This window comes from Panthera onca, chromosome B1, assembly GCF_046562875.1.
Source record: "Panthera onca isolate mPanOnc1 chromosome B1, mPanOnc1 haplotype 2, whole genome shotgun sequence".
Lineage (NCBI taxonomy): Eukaryota > Metazoa > Chordata > Mammalia > Carnivora > Felidae > Panthera > Panthera onca.
Genome location: NC_138342.1, coordinates 118118419 through 118140315, shown reverse-complemented (window position 1 = coordinate 118140315; position 21897 = coordinate 118118419). Strand labels below are relative to the sequence as shown.

General features: G+C 37.5%; 1 protein-coding gene across 14 annotated transcripts in view; it reads left to right on the top strand.

The window, feature by feature from the left end:
• Positions 1-21897, top strand: part of ELF2 (E74 like ETS transcription factor 2) — a 94172-nt gene that overhangs the window by 65121 nt on the left and 7154 nt on the right. For 4 of the 14 annotated variants that reach the window (XM_060654141.3, XM_078445735.2, XM_078445734.2 and 1 more), the window contains exons 5-8: positions 16368-16481; positions 18339-18512; positions 21043-21081; positions 21435-21521. In XM_060654141.3, the coding sequence (XP_060510124.1) occupies positions 16368-16481; positions 18339-18512; positions 21043-21081; positions 21435-21521 (414 nt within the window). Of the gene's footprint in view, positions 1-6014; positions 6974-16367; positions 16482-18338; positions 18513-21042; positions 21082-21434; positions 21522-21897 lie in introns of those variants that run through there. The other 10 variants (XM_060654149.3, XM_060654143.3, XM_060654151.3 and 7 more) reach the window with 10 other exon arrangements.

Genomic DNA, 21897 nt, shown 5'->3' with positions numbered 1-21897 from the left:
ATAACAATATTTATTTATGCCGGCATGGATAGAATGTAAATCTTGAATGAAAAAAAGTAAATTTTAGAATGGTGTATATAGAATAATGTCATTTATGTACCCAAAGCATGCAAAATAATAGTATAAATTATTCTGGGACACACACACACACATACACACACACACACACACACACACACACAATGTAAAAAATAGACTAGAAGAATATACATAAAACTTAATGATAGTGGTTTCTTTGGAAATGAAATGGTGAATGAGAACTGAGAGTAGTACTGAAAGATGTTATCTTACCCTGTAATGTGTTATTTCTTAGGGGGAAAAAGCATCTTCAGGCATAAATAACAAAATGTTAACAGTTGTTGTTCTGGATGTTGGAAAGATAAATGTTTGTTACATTATGTTTTATAATTTCACGTAGGTTTTGAATCCTTTTCAAAAATTGTATAATACATGAATACCTAAACTAGGATCATAGATGATGCAGATTTCTAGCCTGGGAAGATGGTAATGTTGTTGATAGGAGATTTGTAGATAAAAGATCTTTAGGGGTGCTTGGGTGGCTCAGTTGGTTAAGCGTCCATCTGACTCTTGATTTCAGCTCAGGTCATGATCTCACAGTTTGTGAGTTCGAGCCCTGCGTCCAGCTCTGTTCTGATAGTGTGGAGGAGCCTGTTTGGGATTCTCTCTCTCCTTCTCTCTCTCTCTGCCTCCCTGCCCCACCTCTCTCAAAATAAATAAATAAATATTAAAAAAAAAAAAGACCTTTAGGTACCAGTGGGTTAGCCCAATAAAGATGTTTACCATAACATTGGAAATTAGCGCCTAGAGCTAAAAAAAATAATAAGTCAGGCCTTGAGATACTGATTTTTGATCAGTAGAGAAATAATATTGAAAACACTAGTGTTGGATGGGTAATAACATTCTTGAGAGAGTGAAGAATGAAGAGAGAAGATGGTTAAGGATCACACTTTGGGAGGACAGCCACCTTTAAGGGTTGTGGAGAAATGGGTGAAATCAGTTGAAAAGAAACAAATAGGAAAAAAAACAAAGCCAGCCAGTTAATTCTCATGAAAATCAAACGAAGGGAAGGATTTCGTTAAGGGGTGGCCAATAATGTCATTCGTTTGGAGGACTAAAAGGAGTTGGCTGGGTTTGGCAATTAAAAGCTCAGTGTTGACCTCTGAGGAATTTTTTGGTAGGTAGCACGCAGAAGCTGTATTGTGAGAGGGGAAGAAATTAGTTAATCTGAATATTCCTTTTGGAATCACTCAAGATAGAATTTAACTTAGAGTTGCAATAGATCTTAGTTAAGAACTCCGTTGTTAATTTTTTCATAAACATGCTAAATGGGAATTATGTATTAGCTCTTAGAAAGTTTCATAAGAATTGAAAAAGATTTTTCCAGAGTATTCAAGATTCTACAAATTCTTTAATGATAATAAAGAACCCAAACCCTTGAAATCAGTTGTCATAAATGTTATCTGAAATACAGAGATCGTTAACTATTTAAACTCATTTTGCAGGGTGTCATGTACATATGGGCACTTAGTAAATGCTATTTGGAAAGAGTTGTTTCTATAATATCCATTAGAAAAAACCAGCTACAATAATCAATTGACGGTCTTCTAGGAGTGGCTTCTAAGAATCCGAAGCTGTGTGTCACCCAGTGTAAACTATAGAGTGTAGAGACAGCAAGCTCAAGGAAGAGTCGGGCCCGGGAATAACTTAAGTAAAATGCAGAAAACCTAAACCAAACCATCCGCCTTCAAAACGGTACATACTGAGTCCTTACTCACTGTAGGGTTTTCGTGGTCCTTAAATGCATACGGCAAGATAATTTATGATGAAATAACTGTTAGGAGTCATAGATTTCTTTGAGAGTCTAAAAATAGCCATGGCTCTTCTCCTTAGAAAAATGCACATTGTACTAACAAAATTTTGCCTTTGTGAACCCCTCATTAAAAATGTATGCTTTATGAAGGCTTTATACATACATATAAATAATTTAACTTTCCTGGGTGGTAGTTAAAAATGTAGTATATACTCACTCTTCCCTAATTTCATGTATAAGCAATTTTGTACATCATACTGTCTCTAAGGACTTCACCATTAGTGGGAGTTCTATGTGAATTAGGAAGGCTTAATTCTTTTCTTTTGTTAATATAACGTAGTGTTACCAGGTGTGATAATAGGTACCTATGATAGAAACTTGCTCAAAGTAAGTGCTAGATAATTATTTGTTGAATAAATGAATATGTGACTTTGAGTTCAAACGCCTTCATTTTAATAATACTTTATGGGTGTTTATTTATTTATTTTGAGAGAGAGACAGAGCGTGAGCAGGGGAGGGGCAGAGAGAGAGGGAGACAGAGGATCTGAAGTGGACTCTGTGCTGACAGCATAGAGCCTGATGCGGGACTCAAATTCCCCAGCCAAACTGTGAGATCACAACCTTAGCTGAAGTCAGATGTTTAACCGACTGAGCTGCCCAAGGGCCTGGGTAGTTTTTAAGGTTAAGGATTGGGGAGTGGCTTATTTGCATGGTTCTAGCTCAGGGATTTTCGTGAGGCTGCAGTCCCCTGAAGGCTTGATTAGGGCTGGGGAGTAGGGGAGAGGGGTCTGTCTTCTAGATAGCTAAGACACCAGACTGTTGGCAAGATGCCCGTTTTCTTGCCTGAAAGGCCTCTCTGCATACTTGAGTGTACTTATGACATGGTGGTTGGGTTCCTTGGAGAGAGTGACCCAAGAGGAAGAGATCAAGCAGACAGTTTCTGAAGTTCTACATCATCACTTCAGTTTTATGCTATTTGTTATAAGTGAGTCATTAAGTCCAGCCCACACACAAAAGGGAGAGGGGAATTAGGTTCCACCTTTTGAAGGGAGGAATGTAAACTAGTTTTCAGCCAAGAAAGAAAATGGACAGGTACTAAATGCATTGTAACAGATAAGAAGGCCTTGTTACTTTGGTGCTTGGGTAGCGTTTGAGAGTAAGGGCTCTTAGAGTCAGTGTTTGGGTTCAAACCCTGGCCCTGCCTCCCATTAACTCGATGACCTTGCTCACGGAACCTTAGATTCCACATCTATAAAATGAGCACAATGGTAATATACATTTCACAGAAATGTAGAGAGGAATATGTGAAAAAAGCGAAGGTAAAGCATTTATTTATTCATTTATTTATTTATTTTTATTTAAATATTTAAAAAAAATTTTTTTTAATGTTTATTTATTTTTGAGACAGAGAGACAGAGCATGAACAGGGGAGGGGCAGAGAGAGAGGGAGACACAGAATTGGAAGCAGGCTCCAGGCTCCGAGCCGTCAGCCCAGAGCCCGACGCGGGGCTCGAACTCACGGACTGCGAGATCGTGACCTGAGCTGAAGTTGGACGCTTAACCGACTGAGCCACCCAGGTGCCCCAAAACCATTTAGCATAGTAGCTTTTATTTCAGAGTCTGGAGTGCTAACCATTACACCATGGAACCACTAGCTTTTATTTCAATAAGAGCTATTTATCGGGGGCCTGGGGCGCCTGGATGGCTCAGTTGGTTAAGCATCCAGCTTCAGCTCAGGTCATGATGTCCCTGGTTGTGAGTTCAAGCCCTGCAGCAGGCTGTCAGGCTCTGTGCTGACAACTTATAGCTCGGAGCCTGGAGCCTGCTTTAGATTCTGTCTCTCTCTCTCTCTCTCTAATATAAAAAATAAACATTAAAAAATTTTTACAAAAAAAGAGTTAGCTATTTATTTTTTTTCCCTTGCTAATATAGAGCAGTAACTTTAGTGTAGGAGATATCTTTCTGTAATGTTATTAGCAGAATGTGAATTTGCTCTAAAGTGTCTACCATGCTAACCTATCTATTCTTACTCAGTTTTTTATTCTGCTTATTAATACCTGCTTAATCTTGAAGACTTGAGAAATGCAGTTGAATGTGTGTGAATGTGTGTGTATACTATATATGTATACATACTGTATATACATACATTCACATGTACTACATGGTTTGGGTCATATTGTGTGGAACAAATATATATGTAATTAAATCTTGGCACATTTATATTTTTACTATTTTACTGTGTTGTTAAAAATTCTTCAAACGTGGCTCAGTTGGTTAGGTATCTGACTCTTGATTTCGGCTCAGGTTATGATCTCATGGTTTATGAGTCCAAGCCCTGCAACAGGCTCCGAGCTGACAGTGTGGAGAGCCTGCTTGGGATTCTGTCTCTTTCCCTCTCTCTGCCCCTCCTGTGCACGCTCTCTGTCTGTCTGTCTGTCTGTCTCTCTCTCAAAATAAGTAAACTTAAAAAAAGTACTAAATTTTAAAAAGAAAATAATAAAAAAATAAAAAATAAAAACAAATGGACCAAAAATAGTTAAGTGTTGGCAAAGATGTGGAGAAACTAGAACCTTCATACAGTGCTGGTTTGGGAATGTAAAATGGTACAGTCACCAGGAAAAACAGCTTGACAATTCCTTAAAAAAAAAAAAAAAAATTCTTCAAATCATTTTTAATGGAGCAATCAATCCATTGAGTGTCTTCCATTTCTTCAGGCTAGGCCCTGGAAATGAAACTCCTGGGTCAGAATACATGAACCTCTTTTAGATTCTTGATATATAATGCCACACTGCTTTCCTGAAAGTTTGTACCAATTTATATTTCCAGCAGCAGCTTTTCCTTACTTGCTATTTCCAATATAGTATTTTTAGTTTGCAAAAAATATTGGTGGCTCTTGAAAGTCTGGTTTCAGTAGCAAGGCGGAATTGCATTAAAGCCCAAGGAATTGTGTTTTTACAAGAACTTTAAATATGTAGGAATACTTTACAGTCTTTCTGAATTGATTTCTGTTATTACACACACACACACACACACACACACACACACACACACACACACACACACAGGAATACTGTGAAGTATTAGGTAGGAATAGATACAGCTTCTCTTCTCTTGGAACTTAAAATATAAGGTGAGGTAAATACATATAATTAAGATGTACAAAGAGTAAAATACACACTATTGACTTCTTAAGATATATCTCAGGATGCAAATCGTGAGGTAAAAGTTATATATCATACTTCAAACTGACTCTTCTGTTGTGTATTCCTCCTTGAGCCCAAGTTAACCTGTTGCCTCCAGAAAAAATAAGCTTCTCTTTCTTTTTAAATACATGAAAAACTACTGATTGATAGGAGTAGACATTCAAATTTATTATCAATTTCAGTGATTTGCCTAAAGCCAGGAATTACTTCTTGGGTTTCCTTATCATCCCCCACCTGGAAACTGTCTCAGTTTAAGATGCTGCTTATCAGTAGATTATCCTTGTTTTAAATTGACTAGAGATTTAAAAAGCTACCACTCATATAGTCCCTTTTGTCCAACAGGTGAAAGTTTACCTAATGCAAGAAAGATCCTTATTGAGTTTAAGGGGAGTTGTACTCTGGAAATGGCATATAAGTTCTTTTATGGGAGGGTGGGTATCATGGTGGAAGGGCTAGGACAAAGCTCCAAGAGAATAAATGAGTATATAAATGAAAAAAAAAAAAAAAAAAAAAAAAAAGTCATGGGCTGTGCAAGTCTATTCTAAAATTGCACTGACATGTTGGGCAAACTTTTGCCAAATATTGCATTAATATTACCACTGGAAAACTTTTTTTCCCCTCGGATTATCAGCACAGTTCATTCGATTCAGATCATAAAAATTGTACCTTAAATTTGTAACTGCCAAATTTTTTTTTTGGTGGGTATTTAGCCAATACTTATTGAGCACTTACTCTGTAGGAGGCACTGTTTTATGTAAATTTTATGTAGAAACAACTTCAGGGCAACATTTTGTTTCAAACTTAGGTTATGAAATTTTGAAACCAGGGAAGCATTTTTTGTTGCTGTTTTAATGAAGATTCATCTGAGTCATTTTATTGGTTTGATTTTGTGTTGTCAATAAATTTAAAATCACTAAATGGCAATTTATCTCGCTCTTCTATTGTATTTTAGCATGTACTTATTTGTTTCTATGAAAAAGATTTTTAAAAGTAGATGATACAAATGAATACGTTTGTTTCCAAATGAACCAAACAGAAATGAAAGGGTAAGAAGAGAATTTCATGACTAGCAAATTGGGGAAGGATAATCTAATCTCCCAGAGGTTGGCAAATTCTGTTGTTTACTAATAAATACCTGTTTAGTGTGCTCTTTAACACTGTTGTAGAGGAAAAAAGACGAAGCCAGCCTCTTAAAGTAGTTGTAAACTACTTAACTTTCCAAGTAAAGCTTTAGAATATTTTGTAGGTATGCCTTTTTTGTTGTTGGTATTCCTGTTTTAAAGTGCAGCTTTTTGAAGCGGACGGGTTACATGTTGCATAAGCTTTGAAACGGCCAAAACAAGTTAAATAGCCACCTTTATTTACAGCTGTTGGACTAGGTATTAGATCTCTTCCAGGAAGAAAATTTGATTAATGGCTTTTTTCCAAAGTGGGGACAATTGCAGACTTTTCTTCCGCAGAGCGTGAAATGTGCCTCTTCCTGCCGAGGGGCCTTGTCCTAGCCGCGGCTACCGGGGCGGTTTCCAGCCTCAGGTGTCTCTCGCCGTGGGCCGCGGCCGCTCTCCGGGGCGGGCGTCCGGGACTTCCTGTCTGAACGCGGGGCGGAAGGATCGCGTTGCCAGCCGAGGCGGCCGCCGCCGCCGCCGCCGCCGCCCCTGCCGTTAGGTGGTGGGGTTTCTCAGCCCCGCGGCGGGAGGCGGGCCGGCCTCGGCTTCCTGTCGGAGGACGCGCAAGGATCCGGGCGTCTGAGTGTGTGCGAGTGCGTGAGTGTGTGTCGGTCGCACGGCGTGTATCTCCGGCCGTGGGTTCCGCCTCCTCCCCTGCTGCCGCTGCTCACGGTGTAAGTCAATGTGAAGCAGCAGCTCCAGCCCCGGGATAAACATGGCGACGTCTCTGCATGAGGGACCCACGAACCAGCTGGATCTGCTCATCCGGGCTGGTAAGGACAGGGAACTTTTCTCCTGTGCATCGGTGCAGCAGGAGAGGGGGTGCACAGAAGGCGGGGTGACTCCCCTGTGGCGGTCAGTGCAGGGGGTTCAGTGTCCACCTCAGTCACCGGGGCGGCTGGGGGAAAGGGGGGTAGTGAATGAAGTAATGGAGGCGACGAATCAGGAAGTGATCACCTTGGAGAGTAACCTGCCTCGAATCTGGCGCTGTCGCTTCAGGGTGTGTTCGGCGAGCAGCGGCGGCAGCTGCCGGGCGGAGCGCTGGCAGCGGGTGCCGGAGAACCGAGCCGCAGTTAAGTTGGGGACTCGGGGGCGGACGAGTTGTGAGCTTCACCCCAGTTGCTGAGGAACCAGGAAGTGAGTGAGGCTGTTGTCTCTCGGCTGCGCCTGCCACGCTGTCTGGCCGGAGAGGCCGCTACTGCCCGCGGTCGGGGGCGGCGGGCTTCTCCGGTGAACGCTCGCCACCCCCGCTCCGTTCTCCTTTGAGACTTGGTCCACAAATCCGTGACTTCCGCGTGGACGATGCAGCCCCGGGCCACGTCCGGTAGACCGATACCCGCCAAAAAAATGCTCTGCCCCTCCTCTTCACGTCCCCACCTTGTGCAGTCTCAGGAGTAACGGTTCTGGAAAGGGTCACTGAATAATGTGGAATAGCCCGGGTTGATGTTGCTCTCAGGGGCCCGCCTCCCTTTCCTCATTTAATGGGTGGCTGTGAAGAAGTAGGCTTATGCCCCTTCCCTCGTGGGTTGTTTTTTTAGGGGTAAGAATGGGAAGGACACGGAATATATTTTGTACCCCTGACCTGGACGGTTGAGGCATCAGAGAAGAACGGTTATTTTTGTAAACAGTGGGTGAATGTGAAGGAGTGGGGCGGGCGAGAGGGAGTCTTGGCCCTAGGGAAGTCTCAGCACGGAATTGCCCCCTTTTCCCCTCCCCCCCAAACCTCCCACCATAGCGGAAGCGCCTCGGAGAGGACAGAACGGGCGGGATTGACAGGCCTTTGGTTCCAATCTGCTCTCTAAGATGTTCCAAATAAGAACGTTGATTTCTGGGGGCGGGACTCTGGGCCCGCGCTGGGCCAATGAAGATTGGGCGGGAGTGAAGCTGACAATGTACGCATGGAATTGGAGGGAAGAGGAGTGTAAACACGGAAGTGGCCGCGGGGGTGGGGGATGTGCAGCGCCACTGCTGCAGCGGAAGGGCACGGACTTAAGTTACATAGAAAAAGCAGCTTTACTTAATAGCAGACAGCGCAGTGAGGGCCATGAATCGATGTAGCAGTGCTTGAATATTATTTACTTATGCTAACAACAAAGCATACATGTTTCTTTTCCCCGGGTTCTGTTTCATATCGCCAGCTATGGGAGTTGGAAGATGGGAAATACCAAAGACTAATGTTGCAAAAAGATGTTACCCTTTGAGAGTGTGAAATTAGTAGTTCGGTTGGGGAGAATCATGAACATAAATGCGTATCTCTAAATTTAACGGAAGGGCTTTAAGTTGAAATAAAGTCTTGAATAATATAACTGTATTGTATAACACATAAGTGACTAGCCTTTTATCCTGTAAGATGTAATACACATATCAAAAGTCCCAAAGAAAAATCACAGTTTACTGCGTGATGATTAAAACATATTTGACAGTTATTTTCTTGTAAGAGCAAGAACCTAAGTATCAGTAAATAAGAGGCAGAGTACAGCGAGAACTTGGTTCCTTTTCTGTATGTTCAGTCCGTTAATAATATGAAGGAATGGAATTTTAGGCCTCATGTTACTGGTACTAACAATACCTGTAATTGTGGGGGTCAGTGATATTTCTGTGAGTGTTAAACATTTCGAGAAATGTTTTCAGTGATTGTGAACATACCAGGAGAACCGTAGCATAGCCCCCACAGAATTTGGAAAAACATTGTTAATGTTAGAGGGCCTAATTTTCCCAGTGGAAGGTATTTCTTTCATAAGCTTTTGGAATTAGCGGAGCTGAACGAGACCTGTAGATATTTTGTTTGGAGTGGAAACATATAGGCAGTCTGCAATTTGAAAACACAAGTTTTATCTCCTTTGATAAGAGGTTTTTAAGTTATATGTTGTTTTCTAGTCTTACTGCATTTCTTTAGTATTTATGAATCTTACAATTGAAGTTTCCTTGTGAGTATAGTATTCTGTAAAGAATATGTTCTACATATAATTGTTTTTCAGATTATTTCCTCAATAATTTTCATGTAATCTGAAGCTCTTTTTCAAGCTCTGTTTTAGAAGGAAACTTGAGATAGGTTTGCTGATTTACCCAAGGATTATTCAGTGAGTTAAAAGTTGGGGAGGAAACGTGACCCATAAAATGAAGAATCATGGATCTAAATTAATAAAAATTTAGATTGCTGCCAATTTCCAGTGATGTTGGCGGAGTAATGTTTGTGAAGTTTGCATTTGTAAAATAGAATGATACTTTTTTATTCCCTTGAGGGAAGTCATCCAGTGTTAGACATAATTCTTCCTCATAAAGATTTTACAGTCTAATTGGGGAGACAGATGTAAATCTATGCAATACATAAATGTTAATGCTATAATAGGTTGATGATTAGTGTATAATAACTGATACTAATGAAAACTTGTAGAAGGAGGTAAGCTTTAAGTTGAATATTGTTAGCAAAACTGTTGTTTCTAAGTTTATAAAGCACTTAATATTACCACTACTATATTGTTATATGTTAAGGTACTGAGGATACACTTTTGCTTTTCCTCCTTTTGAAGTTATCAACTTTAGCTATCAACTTCAGCTTTAGTTATTACCATTTATGCTGTCAGAGGAGTTTGAGTTAAGAATGAAATAAATAAGCTTACTTATTAAAAATCACTTTTAACATAGAAAATATTTTTGTGGTAAAGACTTGACATACTTTACAAAACTTTCATTTACAGTGTGATGTATGAGAAAGAGCCTTGACCCTGAAGTCAGGAGATGAAGATCTGCATCTCACTGTCACTAACCTAATTGTGTGCTAGTGACTTGACTTCTCTAAGGCTTCACTTTCTGTAAGAGAACAAGACTGACTAGGGGATCTTTAATAATTTTTAAAGCTCTAAAATTATAAGTGGTTCAAATATTTAATGGACAGTGAAGGATTTTTTTGGGATTTTTTTTACATTACACCATGTGAATGAATATGTCTGTAAGGTTATTACATAATTGGGTTAATTTCTGCTAGCCAGTCTTTGTGTCACATTGGAACTTGAGGCCAGGTCTTTATGTTGGATGAGACTATGATATAGTTTAGGCTTATTTTCATGTATACATACATACATACATAGTATGTGTATATACACACACATAAACGTATATAGCTAATTATAGAAAAAATAAATGTCTAGTCTATAGGAAAAATGAATGTTACTTTCTTAACATTTATGTGAAAGCACTGGGTGTGTATGGTCTATAGACTTTCTGGAAGATTTTCAATTTAAAATATTCTACCTTCTTGTTCTCAATTATACTTCCCTTGACTTGTTTCTACTTGTTTTAAGAAATTGAGAATTAAGAAATTGGAATTGAGAGATAAGGTCACCAGAACTTTTGCTCTACTTTAATGCTGTTAATAAATGGGGGGGGGGGGGCAGGAAGGGGGGGTTTCTGGAAATTTAGCTTAAGTATTTTCACTGACAAAACAAATCTGTCTAGTTTGTCAAAGGTTTGTGAAATTTGAACTTGAAAATCATTTCCAGTTTACTGTAAATTGAAATATCTGGTATCAATCTTGAAAAGATCAATTTGGAAACAATTTAGGATGTGAAAAACTGAAGCATGTGTTAAAATAAACCTGGAAAAATGGCATTCATTAAAAAATTTTTATTTGGAAATGTGTTTAAGAAATTACTCTTCAGAATTCATTGCAGCATAAGTACTAAAATTCATATAAAAACTGAGTTGAAGAGTAACATCAATGTTTACTCAACCAGGATAATTTAACATAAAATCTTTAGAAACATGTGGTTGGTTGAAAAGGGCAGGCAGGAGAATGTTCTTGATAATTATTTAAACTCCCTGTGTTAATCTATAGCTTAAATGTTCATAGGGATGCAAAGAAGTATTTGTGAAAAACTTGCTAAGTCCTTTATGTGTCAGTGGACAAAATGCTGTTGTACTTACGGAAAATAGAATATAATTTTTCATCTATACACACTAGAAGCTAAAAGTTACAGAAACACTAAGATAGAATTTGGATGTTATTATGTTTGGCAACAGATTACAGTTGCAGTTCTTAAAAACTGAAATCTCTTATCTGAGGATCTGGGGAGTAACTAGGCTCAGGGAGTCTGTGAGGTCAAAGTTGTTTTCATAATAATGCTAAGACATTTGCCTTTTCACTTTCACAAGTGTTCAGAGTTTTCTAGAGGCTATGTGACTTGATATCACAACAAATTGAATGAAGAAGCAAATATGAATTCAACTGTGTTTCTATCATGTATTAACAAAAAGTTGCTACAATGTAAAACAAAGCTACTTACTGATTTTTGTTTGTGATAGAAAATCTGTTTTCATAAAAATATTATAAGTATTGGGTTTATTATTTTCAATGAACTTATAAATATTGTAATGTCTTCTTAATTTCAATTTCAAATAGAATAATATCTAAAAATAGGACTTGTATAGGGGCACCTGGGTGGCTCAGTGAATTAAGCAATTGACTTGGGTTCAGGTCACGATCTGATGGTCTGAGTTTGAGCCCCGCATCCGGCTCTGTGCTGACAGCTCAGAGCCTAGAGCCTGCTTTGGAGTCTGTGTATTCCTATCTCTCTGCCCCCCTCCCCCATAAATAGTAAAAAAAAAAAAAAAAAAAAAAAAAAAAAATTTATAAAATAAAAAAATTCATAAAAATAGGACTTATATAAACAAAATCTCTTTGTGGTCTTCAGTAGTTTGAGTATAAAAGTTTCCCTTGACCAAAAAAGTTTGAGAATAGCTGTGTTACAGTTTTATTTAGTCCGCACTTTTCAGTACCATAGCCACTAGCCATATACGGCTATTGAGTACTTGAAATGTGACTGAGAAACTGAATTTTTAATTTTTTTAAATTTTAACTAATTTAAACAAACTGTGGAAAACTTTTATATTGATTTCGTGTTGAAATGACAATATATTGAATATACTGGGTTAAATGAAAGGCATTAATTTCAGTTTTACTTTTTAAAATCTGGCTGCAGGAATTTAAAAACTAAACGTGCCTCATGTTAAGTTTTCATCAAGTAGCTCTATTTTACAAAAATAATTTTAGTTCTTTTTCCCTTTTAAACTTTTAAATTGTAACTATAGTAATTAGAAAGTCAAAGAGGAACAAGAAAAGATGGAGTGTCCCAAAAGTTTTACCTTTCCCCCCCTTTTTATTGCATTTCTTTTTATTCACTCACCTGTTGACACCTTGGGGCATTAGGAGATAAGCTGTAGTAAGTCAGGTGCACAGTTGAGTGATGACCTTGTAATACTAGTTTATGGTCTTGCTTGTAGGGGCATACTACTATCATTTAAGGAAATGTTGTTGTTGTTTTTTCCCATTGCTCTCAAATTAAGTTGCTGTTAATTTTTATTTTTGACCTTAAGAACTTTCTTATGAACTAGATCCATTGCCAGCATTCTCTTCTGCAAAGCTGAGAGGTATGTCTCTTGTCAGACTTAATTACCAAGTTTGGTATTTTGTAACAGCTGTTGAGTGAGTCTGGAGTACTCTGCCATACAAACACCAGTTGATTACAAAGCTGGAAATGAAACAACAAGACTCTTACCAATACTAAAGGAGGGCATAAAAAAGCAAATTTGATTTTGGCACAATGATTAAAGTTGAAATTGTTTTGAAGTTTATTTGATACATTTATTTCTTCAAGAGGGATTAACCAGCAACACCACCTACTAGTCTTAGGTAGAAAATGATACCTTTCAGATTACTTTTGTCTTCATTGTTTCAATTTTTAAAATGTGTTGCTTATTTTTTTCCTCCCATTAATTTCATACACAGGTCTAGAAAGATGCCAGTAAATCAGGTTTTAAGTAAGAGATAAGGAGTTTTCAGCCCTTGCATGTAGTTTGGTTATTTGCTTACTTTGATTGTACAACACTGTTAAATTCATGTTTATCCTTAAGAATTGTGCATAATTCTAGTTTAAATTGTATTTGAATTACTGAGCTGAACCAAAGGAATTGAAAGGTTTTAAAAATTACAGAAACTTGAATAAGAGAAATATTTATTTTTTTTAAGTTTATTTTATTTATTTTGAGAGAGAAAACAGGGAAGGGAGGGAGGGAGAGAGAGAGAGAGAGAAAGAAAGAATCCCAAGCAGGCTGCTATCAGTACAGAGCCCTACACAGGGCTCAAGCCCATGAACTGGGAGCTCATGACCTGAGCTTAACCGACTGAGCCACCCAGGCACCCTGAGAAATATTTCTTAAATTTCTTTTATCAGAAACTACTTACAGACTTGTATCAACAAAAGAAAATTAAAAGGAGATAGTGCTTTCTTTTACAAAATGGTTAAGTATTCTTGGATACTGATGGGTACAATATTGCAAATTGATCTTAAGTATGAGCTCCTAGTGCTTAGAGTTATTTCAGTTAATAAAAATGACAAAAGGTAAAATTAGTAAGCATCAAAAAAAAAAAAAAAAAAGAAATCAGTGTTCTACTTAATAAGCTGTTAGTTTACAGAGTAACTTTATTTTGTACTTTTCTTTAGTTTTGAAATATTTTATTTTCATTTATGTTTTTGATACTACCATTTATGTTTCTAAACTCTTAGTATAAGCTTCATGAGGCCAGAGATCTATTCACACTTGTATTTCAGATTTGTGGCACAGGATCTGGCTATGATAAGTGCTCAACAACCATTTGTTGACAGAACACAGAGTATTAGATCTTCTCTTTGATAATTCATAAAGAACATCTGCATTTTTTATATTCTTATCCTGAATTTAAAATATGAATTGGTAAATTTAATTCTTAAAGTTTGTTATGTAATGTTTTACTCTGTAAATGTAAAATATTTCTGGGAAATAATATGTTGAATTTGGGGGAGACGGGAGTTTGAGGTCAGAAATAGCAACATGACTAACATGAAATGTGCCTCAAACTGCATAAAAACTCAGAGCAGCACTATATGTAACCATTAGGCACATTTCATTGTTTATAAACTGAAAACATTAAACATTGGGTAAAATTCTGTTTCTGTATTATCAAGTGCTTTGAAGCTGTCATTTTAATATGGTAAGGTTTTTAGGGTGTGTCTTAATACAATTACATAAGGAATTAGTTTACCCAGGATAGTTTATTAATAGCACATAAGACAACACCTAAATTGCAACACAAGCAGACTCTAGAGAGAATGAAGTTCCTAGAATAAATTTTAAAAGCCTGAGAAATTGCTTTCCAAGGTTCTTTAATACATGTGAGTGTTGGGGGAGGCACTTTGAAAAAACTACTTGAGAATGGTAATATATTTTATACTTACTAAGTTTCTTAAAGTTGAGCTGGGACTGATTGAATCCTTTGCTTCAGTGAAGCTGCAGATAAAGAGTAAGCAGGGTCACCTAAAGATAGATTTACTTAGAGGTTTGGCTGCCTCTCTGGAACTGTTTAGCTTTGAGCAGATTTCCATAAATGGAAAGAGCAACTGGAGAGACTCAGTACCTTGCTTGAGAGTGTGGATGATGTGCAACAGGTGGTAAAACAGTCGCTGGATTTTTTTTTTTCCTTTAAGTAAATGCTCTCCAAATGACTACTGTTTAAGGCTAAAGCTTTAGCATTTGGTGAATTTTGAGATTAAGTGAATTTTTTTTTTCAATTCAGAGTTTCCTGAAAACAGTTTTAAAAGATTCATATCTTTAGTGTGTAGAATGTATGGATCTGTCATATGGTTTATGCAGTTTATACAAATATTTCGTTTTAGTTTTTCTATAGGACATACTGAGAAAAATCTATCAAATTAGAAACTGTTGCATATTCATGTTTCAGAAGCTCTTACCAAGTAGAATATTCAACATTTTAAGTCAGGGTGTGAAATTAATATGTCATTAATGCAAGTTTGTGCTTTGAATGGCCAATTTCCCTGTGAGGTCTGTGGGTTGTTTTTAACTTTAATATATAAAAGAAATACTTGCATGCCTGTTGTATTTAAAGTCTGTATTGGAAATTATAGCAGATATAAAGATGAATTAAGATAGCCCTCCTGACCTCAGGGAACATATAATCTTATAGGAGTGGTAAGAAATTATCATTTATTAAATACTTATCTATATGCCAGGCACTGTACATGTTTTTTATGGGTATTGCACGTCACTTAATTCTCACACCTATATGAGGTAAGTAATACACCTGTTTTGTGAAGGAGGAAACTGAGCTGGTCTAGGGTAACATATAAGTGGCAGAACCCAAGCTGTTGGACTTGAAAGCCCAAATGATTGGTGTATTATGTTTTACTGTTTCACAGGTATTTCAGTCAGCAAAGCATACAGTGCTAAAAAAGAGTTACAGAAGGTGGCAGAATTAGAAAAGGCTTCATGGGAAAACAAACACAGAAACTTTATTATTATTTTTAATGTTTGTTTATTTTTGAGAGAGACAGAGACAGAATGCGAGTGGGTTAGGGTGAGAGAGTGAGGGAGACACAGAATCCGAAGCAGGCTCCAGGCTCTGAGCCGTCAGCACAGAGCCCAACATGGGGCTCGAACTCACAAGCTGTGAGATCGTGACCTGAGCCGAAGTTGGACGCTCAGCCAGCTGAGCCACCCAGGCGCCCCACAAACACAGAAACGTTAAAGACAAATTTATTGGGTAAAACCCAGAAAAGCCCAGTGAAGTCCTGAAGAAGAGACAAGGTTATTGGGAAGAAAGTTCCTAGTGTTCTGGTGCTATGTTAGAGTACTCACCTAGGAGGGTCTGTAAGAAACCAATTCATTAAACTAATGTAGAAATGTGTGTTTCCCACTGATTCTGCAAGGTATATCCCCTGATTTCAGTAGCAGTATGTCAAGATACAGAATTGACTTCCCCAATTGTTAAACTACAACTATCCACCCCCCTACCCCCAAGTTAGTTTTGTTCTAAAGTTGATGTAAGATTCAGATTTCAAGGGTCTGTCCTTGTTTTCCTTTCGATAAGATTCAGAAATTTCTTGGTAATTTCTAATCATTCTCAATAGTTGCTTTATAATTCAACACTTATTTTGCAAAGTATAGATACCAGATTGTTTTTTTAAATTATTTGTGTAAATAATTTATGTGGACTAATATGTATCAATGACTTATTTATTCATATGAGAGTGAATTTGTTTCTCATAGACTAATATGTTTTAATTTAGTAATGTATTCAGTATATTTTTAATTGAGTAGAACTTATTTTCCCCCCAGTGGAAGCATCAGTTCATAGCAGTAATGCACACTGTACAGATAAGACCATTGAAGCTGCTGAAGCCCTGCTTCATATGGAATCTCCTACCTGCTTAAGGGATTCAAGAAGTCCTGGTATGTGAATTGTTCTGTTTTATATTAAACATGTCACATCACTCCACGTATCTAAAATAAAAGTTTCTTCTGTTTTTGTCTTTAATTAAAAAAAATTTGTTTTTATTTTGAGAGAGTGAGTGAGCAAGCAGGGAGCTGGAGAGGGGCAGAGAGGGAGGGAGAGAATCCCAAGAGTGCTCCATGCTGTCAGTGTGGAGCCTGATGCAGGGCTTGAACCCACGAACTGTGAGATCGGTATCTGAGCCAAAACCAAGAGTCGGTGGCTTAACTGACTAGGACACCCAGGTGCCCTGAAAGTTTCTTCTTAAATACATGGGGATTGTTGTTGTTCTCAAGGTTTATTATGCACGAATACCTGTGACAGCAATAATTGATCTTTGTCAAAGTTCCCAAGACTTAAATACTTGAAATACTTGATTTTTATAATAAATGATACAGAAAATGCCCACTATAGACAGATAAATGTTCATTAAGTTTTTACTTCTCCTGTCATGTCTTATTTTCTTAGTTCTGGGTAAATTAGAGACCTTTGTAGTCCTTAAGGGAATGGCACGTGGGGTGGTGGAGTTGCCTCCCAGACTGCTTTCTATCCTTTCTTCAGTGATAAATAGGCAGTAGCTCCAGGGAACCATCCGAGGTGGAAAGAGGAGATAGAGCTTCCACCATTTCCCCATACTCCCTCAGGCTACAAGTTTCTTTTTCTTTTGGTCCCGTTTTTTCTTTAAGACTGCCTTTGAGAGTCGTTTTGTCTTCCAATTTTAATGTCCAGGTGTTAAGTTGACTTAATACAATGATATTGGCCTTTCTTATTATAGGGATTTATAATAAATCCTAAGAGCAAATGTCCTTTTTAATAATTGGAATCCCATGTATTATTTAGAGATGTGAGAAAAAAGTTAGGAAATGCTGGTCAATGTATTGATCCACAATAGTATGTATTAACTGTCTCCTAATTGAAATAGAAATGTCATATTCTGATTATTCATGCACATGGAAAGGAAACCAGAGCAACATTACTGTAATAGAACACCGAATGGCAGTCTGTATGTATTGGTTTAGTGACTCAAAACATCAGGACTGTTACATTAAATAAAATTTTAAATACTGAAAGATGATATTAATTGGGCTGTAATGAGGTTTTCCTTTTCTTCATATTTTGAAATGATGTGTAAGTGCTTTCTTTTCACTGCAGACACATTTATTAAATGGTTTTTAAAATATTTTTGTAACATTTTATTTTTGAGAGAGAAGAGAGCACAAGTGGGGGAGGGGCAGAGAGAGGGAGACAGACAACCTGAAGCAGGCTCTGCACTGTAAGCACAGAGCACGATGTGGGGCTTGATCTCAAGACCCGTGAGATCATGACCAGAGTCGAAATCAAGAGTTGACCGCTTAACTGACTGAGCCACCCAGGCGTCCCTTTATTAAATGTTTTTAATTTTATACCATGTGCATGTATTACCTAGTTAGAGCATAATGATGGGTACCAGGAAGGAAAGTAATTATTAAAGAACTCACTATTATATTATACTATTATTTTATTTTCAGATGTTTTCCCAATTGTCAAAATAATTCAGAGTCTTCTACAGTAAGCTCGAAAGCATGTAAAAATGTGAAGAAGGGGGGTGACCTCGTATGATCCCCACCTTTTTACCACCTTACCTTCAGCCTGATTTTCTTTGCATTCATTTCCTTACATACTTGAGATCATATTGCATATTCAGCACATTAACTTCAGGCATTTATCCTGTTTTGATGAATTGTTAATAAGTCTCACCTCTATCAAATATTGAATTGTCCGCATTAAAAAGTGTTAATGGGGGTGGGAAATTTTAATTTTTCAACTTTTCTTTATAGTGGAAGTGTTTGTCCCTCCTTGTGTATCAACTCCAGAATTTATCCATGCTGCTATGAGGCCAGATGTCATTACAGAAACTGTAGTGGAGGTGTCAACTGAAGAATCCGAACCAATGGATACCTCTCCTATTCCCACATCACCAGACAGCCATGAACCAATGAAAAAGAAAAAAGGTAGAGTATATTTATACATTTCTGGAAAAGTGGGTGAAATTTTTTCTGGTATTTTTTTTTCCCACATCAAGGGACATAGGAAATACATGCTGTAGATTTAAGATTGAAGTTATCTTTAACTAGATATTCTCAAAGAATCAACAAATTGAGATTAAAGTAGTGTTTTAACATATTCATACTGTTTAAAAGGAGTGTGTATTTGAGCTGTAAAGTAAGTTGCCTGCAAATAACAAGTGTTGGAAAACGGAAGATCAGAGATTCACTGCCTATTTGCTTTCTGTTTTTAAAAAAACTTTTATTTTCTCTATTTTTAATAATCTTATGTTCCCCTCTTTTGTGGGAATTAAAATAGAAAGCCCATTGCTATTTACCTTCTGTCTTAAAACACCAAGATTGCCAGTAAGGACTTTTAAGTGGAATAAACTCACCAATGGATAAAGAGCCTTTCTACTTACTATTTGACTCCTGCTGAAACTTCTGTTGACCTGATCTCAGTGGGTGAGGCACAAAGCCCCAGCACACCTCCAGCATCCCTAAGGGATGTGCAGCAACTGGGTCCTTTTCTTTCCTCTTCGGTCCAAAGGTAAAACTTGAAAAAAATGAAAAATCTGTATAAATGGGTACTCATCTAATTCCATTTTCTTCTGTATCTCTTCACATTTTAGAGTAGAAAAAAAGGCAAAAGTAAGAAAAACTTGTGTTAGAAATAATGGTAGCTTTTTCATCTATTAGAGGTATTTCAGATTGCTGTGATATTTATAGGTCTGTGCGCATTACTGTGAGGGACACAGTGAAGAATGAGTACCTTCAGTCATGTGTTACATGTAGATTACATGTATCTTGCGAGAGCTATGAATGAGAGAGAATTTAGAAAGAATTATTTCCTGCTGTAAATGTTTAAAAACAAAAGACATACATATAAATAGCCCTGTTTACCTACCTTCCCATTGTAGCCTTGGCTGGCTGTATTCACATGGGAGCTATTATTACAAAATACTTAAGGAATTTTTGGATTTAAAAGAAGATGGAAAAGACCATGAAAAATGGGATCATTTAGGGAACCAAAATGTGGTATGATATAAACCAGGAAATAATTTGCCAATTTAACACTAATTTTACGTATTTGAAAATAGATGGTCTTAATGACCATTTAAAATATAAATAATGTATTTGTAAATATATATACCTTGTATTTTGTGCTTAAGTTCATTTGGGACATACAGAGTTAGGTAGGGTTTTTTGTTTTTTTTTTTTAAGTTTATTTGTTTTGAGAGAGAGAGCACGTGCACACACATGAGTGGGGGGGAGGGGCAGAGAGAGAGGGAGAGAGAGAATCCCAAGCATGCGGTGCTCTGTCAGCGCAGAGCTGGACACACGGGGATCAGTCTCACAAACCCATGAGATCATGACCTGTGCTGAAATCAAGTCGGATGCCTAACCAAGTGAGCCAGCCAGATGCCCCAAGTAGGTTGTTTTTTAATAACAGATCCTTCTGATATACTAATGTGTGTTATGAATCTCCAAGAGACCATTACATGCAATTCTAAAAATTAATTTGGAGAACCTTGTTTTCTACTGATGAATAAACTATTTCTTAAGGAGTATGATTTCACAAATACTACTTTATATGAAAACAAATTAAGCCTTTTTGGGCTTTTTAAATTATTATTTATTTTTAAGTAAACTCCACACCCAGCATGGAGCCCAACATGGAGTTTGACTCATGACCCTGAGATTGAGACCTGGGCTGAGATCAACAGTCGGATGCTTAACCGACTAAGGCACCCAGGCCACATCCCTGGGCTAACGTTTTGATTAAGGAAGTTGGTTTTGTTTTTTTTGTTTTGTTTGTTTTTGCTTGAGACTTATTACTGATTGATTTATACATCTAAACATTATTTAAATTGAGAAATTAATCTCTGTTCTAATAAGGAGACCAGTGAACTTTCCATTTTAATTTTTGTCAGAGCATACTTCTTATTTATTAGTTTTGCCATGATGAATTCTAGAATATAAAAGCTATGTAGTTTGAAATAAAACACTTTAATTTAGGTCTCTATTTAGCTCTAAATAATCCTTGCTAATGAAGAACAGAGTGACATCAGAAATCACAGATGTATGACAATCACCAAATTAGTAATATAATCTGTAAATATAGTATGCTTGGCTACTCCCAGCCTTTGTGGAGGCTTCCCCCTCATTTGCCAGAATTCTTCTGTCAGTGCTAAGGATTGGAAACAATGCATTTCAGCCTTACACGTTTAGTATAAAGTGCAGCTCTTGCTTTTCTTTCTGTTCACGGTGGATGCTAGTCTGTCTGAGAGAGCCTTATGGCAGAAGTGAGAAGCAAAAGGAAGGGCACCCTTATTAGACACACTAAATAATTATTTGGAAGGTTTTTTTTATCCTTATAATGTACCTACACGTTGAGGTGGGGAAATTTGGACACATATGCTTAAATTCTGGTGAATTGATTGGCTCAGAGCAATAGAGTGTTTAAAATAACACTTTTTACTTTTCCTCATTTGAGCTGAAAGGGCTTCGCAGATTACCACATCCTCTGCAATAGGTAGGTAAAGCTTTTTCTAACAATCCTGTAGAACAAAAAAGTGTATACTAGAATTCGTTTCCATTGCTACATTATTGGAAGAGGTTAGCAAATTGAGGCTCTGACCATATAAATAATAGGTTGGTAGTACCTGATTTGCCATATACACTGAAATTACTGCCAACTAACTGCTGTAATCTGAAATTGCAGAAGTGCTTTTAATGCTCATTTTAAATGCAGTTTTTTATATACACTGCAGTATATTAATACACAAATTAGTGTCAATTTCATGAATAATGTGTTCTCACAGAGTCTGCTGATCGTGCTTCTGTTTTTCTTGTTTTCACTGTATGGTTTCAATCTTATTTTTTCAGTTGGCCGTAAACCAAAGACCCAGCAATCACCAATTTCCAATGGGTCTCCTGAGTTAGGTATAAAGAAGAAACCCAGAGAAGGCAAAGGTAATTTGGGGAGGGCTGTTTTGGAGGTGAGATGATTTTTTTTTTTTTTTCAGTCGACATTTCTGCATTTGTAAGAAGATTATTTCTAGTACAAGCGGAAGTACAGTCGTTGGTAGTAGTTCTTAATCAGGGATGTATGAGCATCACCTGGGGAGCTTTTTTAATTTGTACCCAGTCCCTACCCCACTGAAATTCTGTAGCCATAGATAGGCTATGGGGGAGTAAAAGGCAGTAGGCATTTATGTTTGGGAAAGGTTGTCTTAAGTGCAGTCTTTGAGGGAGAGAGAATCCCAAACAGACTCTGCATCCTCAGCACAGAGCCCAGTGCAGGGCTCAAACTCGTGAACCGTGAGCTCACGACCTGAGCCGAAATCAA